General features: G+C 42.4%; 1 protein-coding gene across 3 annotated transcripts in view; it reads right to left on the minus strand.

The window, feature by feature from the left end:
• Positions 1-10885: 10885 nt before the first annotated feature.
• Positions 10886-15873, minus strand: part of CDK6 (cyclin dependent kinase 6) — a 98019-nt gene continuing 93031 nt past the window's right edge. For all 3 annotated transcript variants that reach the window (XM_028751320.2, XM_028751322.2, XM_077936937.1), the window contains exons 7-8: positions 13563-13698; positions 10886-12544 (exon numbers count right to left, since the gene is read on the minus strand). In XM_028751320.2, the coding sequence (XP_028607153.1) occupies positions 12398-12544; positions 13563-13698 (283 nt within the window). In that variant the 3' untranslated portion in view covers positions 10886-12397. The remainder of the gene's footprint in view (positions 12545-13562; positions 13699-15873) is intronic.

Genomic DNA, 15873 nt, shown 5'->3' on the forward strand with positions numbered 1-15873 from the left:
CTGAAAGTCATGCAGCTTTCAGTTAGTTAAACATTTAACTGTGTGGGATGAAATCGTACATGGGAGTTTTACATACAGTGCCTTGGCTAGGATAGTCTAGTTATTCGTGTCAATTGCTACAGTTCCACTGACTCATATCTAATGGTTTTCATTAGCTGCAGCAGCACAGAGACGTGAGCTGTTGCACATGAAATAAGCTTGCCACATGAAAACAACGGTCAGGCTCTGCCTGCTTGCAATTGAAAAGCATTAGCTGGCAATTATTTCTCCACACGTTGCACCAAGAATCTCAAGTTTAACCTTTCCATCTTTAAGATTTTTCTCAGGAGGCTGTGAATATCTCTCACAAGGAGACACATGCCGGCTCTGTGACCTCCCCATTGTATCCCATGCACTGCTGAGGCTCATAGGGTCACTCACTTCATTTGTTTACACAAGATGAGCACCAGGCTCACAATTTTTAAACTGGTGCTCACCCTTGTTCAGATCATATTCTAAAATTATCTAGGTGAGGGCCAGGGAACCTGTGGTTCTCCAGATGTTTTCAAGTGGAGGTAGGATGGCCATCTGTCATGGATGCTTCAGTTGAGATTCCTGCATTGCAGGGGAAGGACTAGATGATACTCTGGGGTCACTTCCAACTCTACAGTTCTATTTTGCTGGACTATGGCTCCCATCATCCCTGACCATCAGGCATGCTGGCTGAGGCTGATGGGAGTTGGAGTCCGGCAAGTTCACCATACTTGCATCTAGATTCTGGTGTCCCCTCCCCCCAGCTGTCAGGAAATTTCTCTGGTTTTTTTTAAGAGATACCATGTTGAAGACCACATTTATATTACATTGCTTTTAGTTTAGACAGATTGCACTAAAGTTGATAGGGAGCATCTACTAGTGAAAAATAACAATAATAATAAATCACAGGAACCAGATGATGTTAATCTGTTTTTTTTTTAAACACCATAACATTGTACACCAAGGCTTTTATAAATTCACAGGTATTTCAGATTTTAAAACAGCATCCCTTACAAAAAGATGTCTCTCAGAATATGATGAGTCCCTGCTGCATTGCAGAGTTACAGGAAATTATTCAGGGCATCAAGTTCAAAGTACACTTAATATTTGTTTGAGAATGACCCAAAAACTCCCAATTTGACACTTGCTAGTTTAACACCCCCCCCTTAATTTACAATGATTAGTATCTTGGTAAAGAATATCACAAAAATAAAGATAAAACCATTTAACAGCAAATCTCACCATAATATGTTCCCCCAACCATGCGCCTATACAAGGATACACATAATGAATCAGTATTTTGGTAGGCATGAACTCTTGCAACTGAGCCTAAACCATGAAAATGGTACTTTTGAAATACAGACTTTTATATCCAGATGCCAATATTTACTTCTAGCTCTGTGGCTTTCATTTATGGTTCAGCAATTAGGTTGCCAGCATTTTAACCAGCGGCTTGATCTACAAGCATTAGCCAGTGATAATGTTCATCTCAGTGCTGAGAAAGGGGTCATTTGCTGATTTCAGCAAATCATGCCACTAATAAAGAAACGGGAGCAGGCTAGTCAAAGCTTTTGTGGTAAGCTGGCAATCCTATCAATAAACACAGAATACTTTGTAAGTCATAGTGAAGAGAACATAACAAGAGCCTGGTGGATCAGGCCAGTGGCCCATTTAGTCCAGCATCCTTTTCCCACAGGTGCCTGTGGGAAGCCTGTAAACAGGATCCAAGCACAACGGCCCTCTCTCCTTCTGTTACAAAAACCTTCATGTACAATGATACCTAAGGCTTACTCTAATGACAAGAAATCAGTGAAACGGCTTTAGGTACCCGTCACTGACTAGTTTCTAGTGACAATGTCAAACCAAAACACAGAAAATAAATCAATCTCTTTTCTTCTAATTTTAATTTCCAGCACGATCCTTTTCCACTCTACTGTTCTACGTGTACATTTCGCTTTACCAAAACTTTCAAGTTTACATACATTAAAAAAAAACAAACAAACAAATGAGACCTAAAAAATACTACGTCCAATAAGCTTTCTCTCTTCAGTTGCAAAATGCAAATATTATACTATGCGGCTCACTCAGATTATGTACTTTATATCCTGTCTAACATTTAGTCCCTACAATCAGATTAGCAGCTTGCATATCTAAAACATTTTAAGGCAACCTATATTGTAAAAGCACAGACCTTCTACACTTGCAGCTACTGACACGTTCCCTAAAAAGGCTAGTAATATACTACACTTGTTTTTAACTCTGAGAAGCCAATAGTAGTATCCGTTTTAGTAAAGAAAAGCACACATCATTTAAAATAGCAATCATTTACATTGCAGATAAAATAACTTGGATATAAATGTCCATCTTTTCAACAAATGTTGACCCCAACAATTGGGTCCAAGTGCTGTTACTAACCATGTGTCCTCACTGCATCAGTCAGTTACGAACCAGGAACCTGAGACTGCAAATACTCCCTTGCAATTGTAAACACACTTATTCCCAAGTAAATCTCATTGGTTTCAATGGAAGATGTTGAAGAGCAACTATGCTTAGGGTCGAGACCCTGAAACTGTCGTCTTGAAATGACTTGCACTGCAATGATCCTGTAGAAAAGTCAGTTGACTTCAAGAAATGTAAATGAAACTACTCAGGGATAAATGGGTTGAGGATTGAGATTTTATTCTATTCCTGTAACAGCCCAAGCCAGCTGAGCCAGAGGAATTGACTTTAGTAGGATGATTTGTAGCCCCGTCACCAATATTTGCATTGGCATATCTGTCTGCCAAAAATGGATACAGCTGCATTTTGTATCATGGTACTTGGGATGCTCAATCGACAACATTTATTTGGGTAAGTAAGTATTTTAGGATCACTCCATTAGTCTAACTGAAGCATGGGAACTCTACATGCACACAGACTCTTATCAGTTCGCCTTAATAGGATAGCCCAGTGCTGCTCACATCTATTCAAGTGAATGGGGAGATCCATTTACATGGGAGCTCTGCTTACACATCTGAGCACCCAGAGTTTAGAACCAGGGGACACAGTCCATAATCTAAAGACCGGCGTGTGCAGAACCTTCCCGTTCTCTTCCATGAAGGGATCCATGCATGGACAGGAGATTCTTGTCGTGTACAGAGTGATCTCCTTGTGCTTAGATGTGAAACTCCATGACCATGAAGTTCTAGACTTCCATTAGAACCATTGGATTAAGGCTATTGCATAGAATTACGATTACGATGGAGCTGTACTTGGGACCACAGCTGAAACCAACTGAAGCATTTAGCTTAATTGCAGGCGACCAATTATACCGCTCTTGTATATTTGCATGTTCAGGCCCTAGGACTGAAGGAATATTAACTTGTGAGGAAATAAAAATACATGACTATATAATAATAATAATAAAAACTACTCAATGGCACATGTACAAATGAAAACGTGTTCTGATTCTAAGAGAATGCACCATATTCCCCACATTCTGGATTTCAAGTTATAAAACAGGTCTTTGAAGCGATGATTTTTACATATATATATAATATTATATGAATGCTCAAGTTCTCAGGGCAAATTCTGCCCCAGGCACCAACCTTCTGTGTTTACACAGTGAACCCACAGACACACAGCCTTTCACACAACTCTCTTTAGCAGGAGGGGGGGATATTATAACAGGGTCTAAACAGCAGGCGGCTGAGGTGGAATGCAGGTGTTCCCCACCATATACGCTATTCTGTCATCAATATGTGGCAAGAGCAAAGGTGTAATGGCTGAAGGGGAAGGCATTTTAGGTAGACCACTACAATGTGGCACTGAGGGACACAGCATGAGATGCAGAGTCAAGGAGAACAGATTATTACCGATGGTTCTTCAGGAAGGCCACGCCAAATATGTGGAGAAAATGGGGACCTCAGTTGGTATTTGATCTTGCTAAGGTGAACACATCATTCCAAAATAAAAAGCAGTGCTGGATCAGAAGAATAAAAAGTGGAAAGACTGTGACCTTCCACATGTTGCTGGACAAATGTGAGTTGGAGCCTGACAACATCTGGAGAGCAACCCCTGTCCTAGTAGATCTAAAGAGCATGGGATAAATCATTATTATTTAAAAATGCAAGCCCCCCGCCATATAAATTCAGCCCTCCTGAATGGTACTATGTGATTACCAGTCAGTGGCAACAGGATTTGTAAGGAGGCCACTTTGCAGGGTGGCGAGTCAGGGCCTTGGTCTCTCTGCTGCTGACTCCACCGTCCAAGTGGGCCTCCAAGGCTTAGGCAGGGCTTTAAGTGCTTTCCTTTTTAGCCAGGAGAACAATTTGTTAGGAACTTACAAAGGTGCCTTATTCTGCTTTAGACCATTAGCCCATCTAGCCCAGGATGGTCTACTCTGGCAGGCAGCTGCTCTGCAGGTTCTTAGGCAGACTCTTTCTTGTTCAACCACCTACGGTTCTTTCAAATGAAGATACCCGAGACTGAATTTGAGACCTTCTGCATGCAACGTGTTGCCTCTACTGCTGCACCAATACTCATTTTGCTGTATATCAGAACCTAACAGGGTATACTGTTAGCATCTGGGCTCTGAACAAGGTGTGAAGGGGTGGGAGGCTGTGGCCCTCCAGATATTGTTGCACTTGAACTCCAATCAGTCCCAGCCAGCATGGCCAATAGTTAGGAAAGCAACATCTGGAGGGTGACAGGTTCCTTTCCCTCGCTCCAGGGAAAACAGGATTTTCTCCTGCAAATGCAAAAACCAGGTTAATGAGAGAACTGAACACCTTATGTGTTTCAGGTTTGACCTGAAATGGCTTTGGACAAGCTCATTCTAAAGTGCCTTATGAAAACGCTTGAAATGCTGAACAGCACCAGTCAAGACTATTCATTGGTACCTTCCATTAACTTATACATTGTGCTAGACACAGTGCAAGTAGGTTTAAAAACATAACCTACAGGTGAGCCTAATCATGCATACTCCCAGGTGAGGGAGGGTTAGAACTGCAGCCTTGATCTAGGATGCCATTATGCTTTTACAGCAAGGAAAAATGAACCCCTCTGTATGAAAGTTGCAACACACAAATTGTATTAATATGGAAGTGTCCCTGGGTTTTGATTCCATGTTGTGAAATACTTCAAGTTATCATGTCACACCGTGCAAGAAAGGTAAATTGCTATGGAATTACTTTTGTTACTAGATCCAGAGCTTATATAAAAAAATAGTTTGAACAAGTCATGCCCATGGATTCAGTCATATGGTTTTTGCATTTATTGCCTTAGAAATACAGCTGCTCTGCAGGTTCTTAGGCAGACTCTTTCCTTCTTCAACCACCTATGATTCTTTCAAATGAAGATACCCAAGACTGAATTTGGGACCTTCTGCATGCAGTACAGAAATACAGTCTTTTTTCCCTTAGCACCACAATTTCCCATAGCCTTAGCATCCGTTAATCATTAGCTTTCAACACTTACTAAAATCCTGCTCTACCCTAATGAAGGTTTACCCAAGGTTTTTGCTTACTTGGCTACTTTTAAGTTTTTATAAATGAGTTCCTCCAAAGTTATATTTACATCTAGGTCAATGACCACAATCCGGGAGTTCTTGTATGCTTGCTTGGACATGCATGGCTCCCCTCACTCCTCCTTTACCTCTTCTGCTAATTGTCAAGAATTAACTGAACTAATTTCCCAAAGTGTGCACTGGTGCCCCTTGTGGCGACCCACTGGAAGAGATAGAAATCATGTTTGGAGACAATAGCACCCCACTGCATGCAAGAGGTGCCGTATGTATCGAGCTAACTGCTGGATAAATCCCCTCGAGGAAAAGCAACCCAAATGCATTGGGAACAAGTGATTAAGTAATAAATGCAGCTTGTCTGCACAATACCTTGTGTGTTTCTCATTATTGTACTTGGGGAAGAGCCATAGCTCAGTGGTGGAGAGTCTGCTTTGTTCCAATCTCCAGCGTCTCCCAAGGATGGCTGGAACAGACCATTGTCTGAAATGCATAAAGGCACTGCTGAGTCAGTGTAGGCAATACAGAGCTGGATGCACCAATGGTCTGACTCAGAATAAGGCAGCTGTCCATGCTGGCGACCCTCCTTTCCTTGCTCTTGTGGTGAGTCAATTTTTCTCTTCCAAGGTCCCAGCATGGGTCCTTGCAGGCAGCCCATCAGTTCCTCCTGACCCTCATTGCTTTCAGTTGCTTCCTGGTCAGGGCTCTCTTTGATTTGACAACAACCAAATTCTGGCTCTGCTATGTGGCTTTGTAGCTCTCCTCCTAAGGCAATTTGTGTCACTATTCTTGGGTCTCTCTGCCTGCCAGTCTTCTAGCTTCCTCATCTGCCTGCCTTTCTTTTTACTTGTTGCTCCTACCCAATCTTGCCCAGTCTTCTTCAGGTGAACTGTTCCCCAAACTATGCTCAGCTATACCTCTGCTGTGCTACATTTCTATGGCTCTTGCTTTCTACATTCTGCCTAGGCCCTCCTATGGGATTTGCCCCAGTGCACCATCACAACTCTAGCCTCAGTCATGATGGGACTTCTGCTTTCATTTGCCCACATGCTTGGCTACCCATAGCTCAGTACTAACAGGACATGCACAATGCTGTTTTTGCATAAACAGGTTATGTCATTTCCCTGCACGACCTCCATGCACTTTTCTACATTATGTTGTTCACAATATAAATACTAAGAGGCGTGGCTTCGTGCTAGTGTGAGGAACACTTTTTGAAACACCCTGACCCTAAGCACAGTACTTGGAGGGGTTTCAGTGGGTTGTAGTTGTGCTTAGGATGAATTACCAAATTCAGTAGCAGGAATAGCAAGTGACCACTACAGAGCAAAATCTCAAAAAAGTGTGAGGATTTACCTCTCCTGAAGTCATGACAAAGCCAGCAGTTCTCATTGATTCATAAAAGAGGACCTTTGCAATTGTCTGAACACCACTGGTTCAGAGCAAATGAATAAAAATAGCAAAAAGGTACATTGCTGGGAATTTGCAACTTAAGCATTCATGGACAAGAACCTGTAATCGTAGGGTACCCCAAGAATAGTCTTTCCCCTACATTTTGATAAAAGTGGGTTGGACAGAAGTAGCCATTTTGCAAAGAGCCCTTTGCTGTCAATGAAAGTTTGGAATGTTATATGCTAGGAAACTGCTGAACCTCACTGAACTGCTGATTCTCACTGAACCACACATTTGCAAGCATTTGTGGCAATGTGCTGAACAATATTATGAACAAGGGAAGTTGGCAACATTGGGCAGAATGCAGAGGGAACGAGCAACACAAGCACAGAGTTATGTGCTAAAATCTTATTATGACTAAGGTACTCACCCATTCTCTAGGTATACCTACTGTGGACAATGTCCACTGCCTTCCAAAGCTCTGGTCTCAACATTGTATCTCTACAGATCTAGAATACCTGAAATTATGTCCCAATACCAGTCAATGAAATTGAGTGGGGTGGGATGGAACTAATTAACACCCTGTCCAAAAGCAGAATATGAGAGAACATCTGACAGAAAGTACTGGTAGAGAATTTCTAATCCACATATTGTACTAGCGAATCTCATCCAAACTTCAGTTCAAACAGAACGATACTAATTAGAAAGGTTTCACATAGCAGACACCGCAAAAGCACTGCGTGCTTTTGTATTCACTTTCATTTAACACAGCAAACATAGTTAAAATGCCTGACCTTTTAAAGCATAATGTACATTTTATGACCGGTATGTATCTATATAGAAGTCCTGATAATGTTTGTAAGTTTGCAGGGAGACATTATCTTTTAACTAGAAAACTATCACAGCATATCTAATTATTCCACCTTTTAAAATAGGCATTGTTTCTAGCAGCCAAGAGATTTGTCCTTTGTACAAATAAAACATTATTCTAAAACAAGTATCTCATATAAATATAGAAAAGGAGCACAATACATTAGGCAACACGACAATAGATTTTGGCAAATGAAAATGCAGGTGGACAATCCAAACAAGGCTGATCTATGATACCAAACAAAGCAAAGGGCCAGTCTGTGACTTCTGCTAACCCAAGCAGCTGAACTAAATGATATGAGAGCTTCAGGGTATTACCTTCCAATGGGGCAGAGGATGTTGGTGTACAGTACAACATATCCTAGGGCTTTATGCCTCGGATTGCACACTGCACATGCTTAAGTAGTCAGAGCCTGTGTTGACCTATCCCACCTGCATGGCAAATGGCAAGAACCATGTAGCTGATGCAGTATCCCACAAAATTCATTGAACGGTCTGGGTTCACAGGGATGTCCTATCCTGCAAAATATTTTTCTTTTCCCACAGAAGACTCCTCCTGAACACCCGGTTTGGTGCTCTAGATCCCAATCCAGAGAGCTGTGTTTGGTGGGCTTGGCGTGTACAGCAAGGGCCGATTCCTTTCCATCTCATCACAACTGCCTGAAAAACTGATCCTCAGACACCAGGGAACCTTCCAGTGCAGCATAAGGAACTGCTGCCAGAAGTGGGAAAAGCAAGGAGTCCCATTGGTCACCCCAAGCCCTTGTGCGTTCTAGAGGGGCTCTCTGGATTGGGGCCAAAGATTTTAACTGGAGGCAGGAGAGCTTCCTATGCAAAGGTGCCCTAAGCATTTATAGTTCCATTCCTGTGCTGAATGAACAGATATGCACAAAGATACATATCCTAAAGCTTACGGAGGTCCATAACTTACATTTTGTGGCACCTGGTGTCGGGGGGTGGGGAACACACTTTTAAAGGGGATAGTCAAACAAAAATATAAGCAGCTGAATGACAGGATTAATATGCCAGTAACCGGGGGTACACTGGGAAGTATGGAAAGGTTCCTTTTCTAATCAGGGACCCAGGAAACAGCTTTATACCAGGTCAGGCTATTTGTCTATTTAGCCTGCTCCCATCTATGTTGGCTGGCAGTGTTCTCCATAGTTGCCAGAGACTGAACCAGAGACTCTCCATACGGAAAGATCGTGCTCTGAGCTGTGGTGTCTCCCCAATCCTCTCTTGGGCAGCTTGGTTACACCTCAAACATGGCAGCAATTTGGGTAGACTAGAAAGAGACTGAGGTTTGCGACTGGTCACGCAAGGTGCTTTTGCATCTATGAACTGTGAGATGTTGGGACTTGGCATGACCTAAAGTCATGACGTCGCTATGCCCCGTGACTACCATAAATCAACTATCAGCACGTTAAGTTTTAGTGACATGCTGTTATGGATACTATGACAAATGGATGATTTCAGCTTCTGGAAATTAACTTTTAGATGTGTTGTTAAGTGGCAGAAAACTTCCATAGCATAGCATTCTTTTTTTTTTACAGTGCACCCCCAATAGTCCTTCCCAGATGCAGGTGTACTTCGATTATGGAAAAATTACAGGTCCTGGAAAGTGCTAATTTGGGCTGTATGTATCTTCTTTCAGAGATAAGAAAAACAGTATCATAGAGATAGTGGCAATCATGGCTACATACATTGATTGATTTTTGTAAAAGGTGTTTTGATCATAGACCTTTGGCTTATAGGAACATAAAAAAGGGATGCTTCCTTCAAAATTCTGGAAATGTGCACCACCTAGTGGCAGCACTCAGAATAATTTCACACTTCGCCAATTGCATCAGAGGGGCATATGAAAGCATAGTTTGGTCCTGTGAGCTTAATTTTTTATAGTTCTGAATGCCATCTGTATGGGGCAGGGAGTGATCAGGCCTACAGTGGGGATTTTTTTTTACTCCTTTACTCTTGCAATGTGATATTGAGTAAAATCAAAACCCCACCACACAGTTGTTGTTTGTGCCAATAGCACCTTCCCTTGTGCCCGAAAAAGCAACGGGGGCTGGGAGGGCAATTTTAGTCAGGATCACACCATGGGATTTTGGTGGTAGAAAAGGGTCATCCCCTCCCCTTGCTCTGACTGGGCATCTACGTGCCCACTACTTAAAGACTAGGAAAATTAAGCATGCAAAGTGAAGCTACACACTGCACCTAAAGCAAACCTTTTGTGCCATGCGATGCTCAGGGCACACCCAAAAGAAAGCTTTCGGTACACTTCAGTTGAGGCTTTAGGGCAAAGGATGAGCAGCAGCACCTGGGGGGAAAGTCCACTGTGTTGGAGAACTTTTGCACACCAACATCCTTCCATTTCCCTGCTGCTGCATGGAGAATGCACCAGAAAATGTTGGAGGAATCTCCTACAAGTGAACATGCAAGGACAGAAGAGAGTGGCTGATACAGTTCAGGGCCAAATTACAAGTGACCTTACCAGCATAGTTCTGCCCTTGAGTATAGGTCCTCATTTCCAGTGCTGGCCTCCCTATTCTGATTGGCAACCAAGAATGGGGCTAGTGGGCTTTAACCCTATGTGCTCTCATTCTGATCTGGATCGGGCTTCCCTGCACTTGTAATTTGCATTGCAAAGAAAGGTCCCATTTAAACAGATTTTTTTGTGGGGAGAGCCCCAATCCTGTTTGGTAATGCAAAGGGTTAAAGCCACCTGTCCCCATGCTGGAGGGGTCTAATACTGGTCAGCCTGTCCCCTGGGAGAAAACTGCACCCAAGGACAGAACTACTCAGTTGTCCCATAGATTTCGGCCCCCAGTAAATTGAAACGACAAAAACAAAAACAAAAGGATGGGTTAGCACAGCAATAATTATTGTATGTGTTAACAGTACTAGCCATCAGTTATTTCCAACAGCACCTATCCCTCTGGTTGTCGCTGTTGTTACAGCTGTAACACATTTGGGCAGTATTTCCCTAGAGTTACATCTGGATCACTACAGTAGAACCAGGCTAGGAGTACATCTTTCTCTCGTGGATTAAAAATATTTCATCAAAACCATACTACAAAAATAAATTTTCTTTTTAAAATTCTATTTTTAAAAAAAAAAAAACAAAAACCCTTAAAACTAAAATATATACAAAATTTAATGTAACATTTAAAGTATTTGTGATAAGGCAGCTAGGTGAATTACTGAATAAAGCTGGCTGGCATGTTTGGCAGAGAAAGCATAGCAAAGCGATCAATCTAAACGGTGATTCAGAAGGCCTCCTCCTGCTTCACGGTGTAGAAAAATAAAATATCCTAAATTACATGAAATGTAAAGGATCTGAGGTTGATATGCAGGGACAATTCGTGCACTCCAGTGCCTGAGGTTTATTGTGGGTAAGGTGTTCAGTGTTTGTATGTTAAGCAATGCTGTAGCGAGCACTTGCCTCCTAACAACACAATCCTATGCATGCTTCCTCGGAAGTCAGTCCCATTGTGCTCAATGTAGCTTACTCCCAGGAAAAAGCACCCAGGATTGCATCCTTGCACTATAACCCTATACCTGTCAGTTCAAAAGTAAGTCCCACTGAGTTCAATGAATCTTACTTCCAGGTAAGTGACAATAGGATTGTGAAGTCAGATTTGTTCTCCGAAGACAGGGAAAACATTTCAGCACGTGCTTTTCATTGTTCACTGAAAATAATATGGAGGTAATACTAAAGGAACACTTGGTTTTTCGTATACCCATTTAAACACGTTAACTGGGCATGATAGATGTCGGAAATGTATCACTGCTGAAGATGTACAGCAGTATCATGAAAGGATGAATAAAGAGGTTACACTTTGCGATGACTGACATAATAACATTAGCAGACTAGAGAAGTGATCCTTACATTCTTTTTTTTAAAAGAAACTCCACCTTTTCCCTTTTCCATATGTGCACAATCTTGTTAATAATACCCTTGTGCATTAAGCTAGAGACACAAGTTATTATGAGTAGCAACAAAATGCTGTAATTATCATCTCATGTTTCCTATCAGGGAAGGACATTCCTGTGTGATTACAATAGCCAGATGTGTTTGTACACATTTCTCTTAACTGCAGGCTGTATAGAGGTTCAGTATTTTCAATGTCATTCTTTTAAATATTGCTTTTAAGGAAGTAATTTTCTGAAATCATTTTTTTAAGCAAAGCAAACAGACTATCACCGTTAACTCCAAAGGAGTAACCGAATCAGACTTCAGCACCTAGACACCGAGGTTAAGTCAGGTTTTGGTAGTGAGACTGGATTTCTCTAATCCACGACGGCACCATTCAATGTAAGGAAGAAGAAAATGGCAGCAAAAACTGGTCAGCAGCTTCTCTTCACCTGGTGATCCTCAGGTCAACTAAACAAACATCAAGCCACAGAGGGAGTCATTGGAAACCTTGACTCTTGCATTTGCTTTGATGAAGGCAACTTGGCCATTTTCCGAGGAGAAGCAGGTCATCATCCCGAAGAAGCACTCAGACAACACATAGAGCCTCTGGGGAATAACCTTCAGTCAGACAGCTATGGTTTTTTTACCCTCAACGGTGACCTTATCATCTACATTTTGTTCATCTGTAAGTCGGACCTCAAGCAGCCTTATGGTGTAGTCATCTCAGTGGAGTTTTGAAGGGATGACAAATCAGAGTCTGTATTCTCCTTGCATTTCTCCAGATCATGAAAATAAGGGTGAGATAAGGCATCGTAAGCTGATATTCTCTTTGTGGGGTTGAATGCCAAGCATTTCTGTATGTAGGGAAAATGAGACAATTACAAATTAGAAGGCAATGTGGAGTCTGAGACAACAGCAAGGCTCATCTTATGATAGGTAAAAGGTAAAGGTACCCCTGCCCGTACGGGCCAGTCTTGACAGACTCTAGGGTTGTGCGCCCATCTCACTCAAGAGGCCGGGGGCCAGCGCTGTCCGGAGACACTTCCGGGTCACGTGGCCAGCGTGACATCGCTGCTCTGGCGAGCCAGAGCCACACACGGAAACGCCGTTTACCTTCCCGCTAGTAAGCGGTCCCTATTTATCTACTTGCACCCGGGAGTGCTTTCGAACTGCTAGGTTGGCAGGCGCTGGGACCGAGCGACGGGAGCGCACCCTGCCGTGGGGATTCAAACCGCCGACCTTTCGATCGGCAAGCCCTAGGCGCTGAGGCTTTTACCCACAGCGCCACCCGCGTCCCCATCTTATGATACTGTCCCTTAAAAGCTTAGCAAAGAATGGCAGCAGTTCCTTTATTCCGATTCAAGGAAAATAATGGGAAAACTGAGGTTTTCTGCCCTTGCTTCCAACCCAGCCACAGTACACCATGAGGGAGAGAAAAAACACTATAATTATTAATATCCAAAATGAGCAGAAAAGATTTTGACACACTTCATTTATGGATATTTTTAAAAAGTTATAATCAGAGGTTCTGACACTTGCACCCATCATCACTACTCCTATTAATTTCATATACAGTGGTACCTCGGGTTAAAGACGCTTCAGGTTACAGACTCCGCTAACCCAGAAATAGTACCTCAGGTTAAGAACTTTGCTTCAGGATGAGAACAGGAATCGTGCTCTGGCGGCGTGGCAGCAGCTGGAGGCCCCATTAGCTAAAGTGGTACCTCAGGTTAAGAACAGTTTCAGGTTAATAACGGACCTCCAGAACAAATTAAGTTTTTAACCCGAGGTATAAAGCATATTGCTTTTTGTTTGGGTCACGTGATACTGGCAGCAGCTTGCTTCTAAAGCTTCAGTGGAGCAGAAACTTACAAGCAGCAAGTCTTTGCCTAGTTCATCGATATCCGTTACGAAAAGCTCAATGGGCTGCGGATCTCTAGCAGGAAAAGCATTCCTTGGGAGGGCAACGTCACTGGGCCAGTCCTCTTCTTTGGGAAGCCCAATTGCACTGCAAGGAAGAAAGAATCAGGCATTTAACTCCAAGAAAAGCACCACTACTTACTGCTTCATTCACACCCCTGCGCTTCTGATGACATATCTCACCCACTTGAAAAATGCACTTTGTGCCACACCCTGGCACTATCCCCCTAAAGCACACTTCCCCCAAACTGGTGCCATCGCTGATGCAGCTGATGCTAATCATGTGAGATCTCGCACACTCAGCAAGACCTCACACGATTTCAGCTGATGCCGGCACCGCTTCTGTGCTGGAGCAGGTGGGGTGTCCGCAGGGCTGTCGCCTTGGGGGCTTCTGCTGCCTGAAGCAGCTGATTCAGTCTTCCTAGTGACTGAGCCAGCTGTGCCCCCCCCCAAATCCTCCACCCCTCCACTCCCAAAGTTAAAAAAGCAAAAGCCAATTAGAATTCAATGGGGATCACTCCAAGGCTAGTGGGTTAGGACTGCAGCTAGAAAAACCTCAATGTATCAGGATATATCAGAGTTTACTTATGATCACTGTTCTTATTTTTCAGTGGCATTGCAGCTTATGGTCACATAAGGGGAAATGTACAGGTGTCTGTACCCAAAGAGATTAGAATCCAAAACAGACAATGTTGAAAAACAACTGAGAGAGAGAAGAATGGGAGATCCAGGCCGGGGAATGTAGGCAAATGCAGTTACACATACTGTACCTAAAAGTTTGATTGCAGCTGGGAATTAAGTGGACAAGGCAGAAGATTTAAAAAAACAGGGCTGCAGGCAGAAAGGGAAGCAGGGGTCCCTGATGGACGCCTCATTGAGATACTTAGCTGTCATTTCATACCAGATTATAAGCAAAACTGGCATTTGCAATTGAGTTTAGTATTCCTTTGAGGCACAAAGCCACGTGGAAGGCTGGGAAACAAGAAGGAAATGTTTGTGTTGCGCCACAAGGCGGCAGCACTGCTCTAGTTTCCCAGGAACCGTTCTTTTAGTGAGCATGTCTAGTGAAGCTGTTACTGTATCTCAAGGTGGAACATTCTGCAGGTGTCAGGAGTACTGATTTTGGCTACCCAATAACCACAAGGCACAGGATAACCTTGCAGATCCTGCCTAGTGCTGAAGACCTCCCATAAGCAGGTTGATTTTGTTGTGGCCGTTGTGCAAACTCATGAGTCTTGCATGCATGGTTTACTAGCAAATTAAACGTACAGTCAGAAATAAAAAAAAATAGCTTTCAACTTCCTCTGTTGCAACTGTCTTTATCATAGCAGCTTTATTTATGTCAGTTTTTTAAAAAAAATCAAACCTACACTAATGCAGAATTTCCCCCGTGATATTTAAAATTCCTCCACAAGGTAATATAAAAACACCCCGGGATGGCACATAACATCAACTGAATGTCCTTATAACAGGATTAGCCGAGAGGCAAAAGAAGCACAGGAAAAAACCAGAGGATACAAAACACACTAGATGCTGGTATCTTATTAAAGCCCAGCCCGGAGGAGAGAGGCGGCCTGGGCGGCCCAGGTGAACTGCTGGGAGGTTTTGAACGGGATATGTGAAAATAACTAAAAATGAAATCAATACAAAATGAAACAAAACTATAACCACAATTAATGGGAGAGGAAAGGTTGTATTCAATGCATTTTCCCCACCAGAAATGTCACAAATAGTTTGCATTGGTCCTACTCAGAGTAGATCCTTTAAAATCCATAGGCACAGCTAACAGGGTCATTAATTCCAGTAGGTATTTCATTATTTTTATTTCATTATTTTATTTATTGAATTTATATACCACCATATACCCGCAGGTGTCAGGCTGGTTTACAGAAAAAAAATATTCTCTGAATAAAACTTAATTGAATACAACCCCAATACTTTTTCAGTTTATTATTTTATTTTTCAGTAGAGGTTGAGCAGGTTTACCATATAAAGGCTTAAGTATTTGCATATACATTAACTGTGGATGCCTAGTGATGCCATTATTTATTATTTGTTTTCTTCTTCCCTCTCCATTCTTCTCCCCTTTTGTGTTGTATTTCACATTCCTATTAAGATTTGAGTTTTTGGACGGTGACTGTCCTATCTTTTTTTCTTTCATTCATTCACACACACACACACACACACACACACACACACACACACTGCCTAATAATAAGAATACTTATTAGCACTTTTCATCATAACATAATGTATTTTTTTA

Source organism: Podarcis muralis, chromosome 12, assembly GCF_964188315.1.
Source record: "Podarcis muralis chromosome 12, rPodMur119.hap1.1, whole genome shotgun sequence".
Taxonomy (NCBI): Eukaryota; Metazoa; Chordata; class Lepidosauria; order Squamata; family Lacertidae; genus Podarcis; species Podarcis muralis.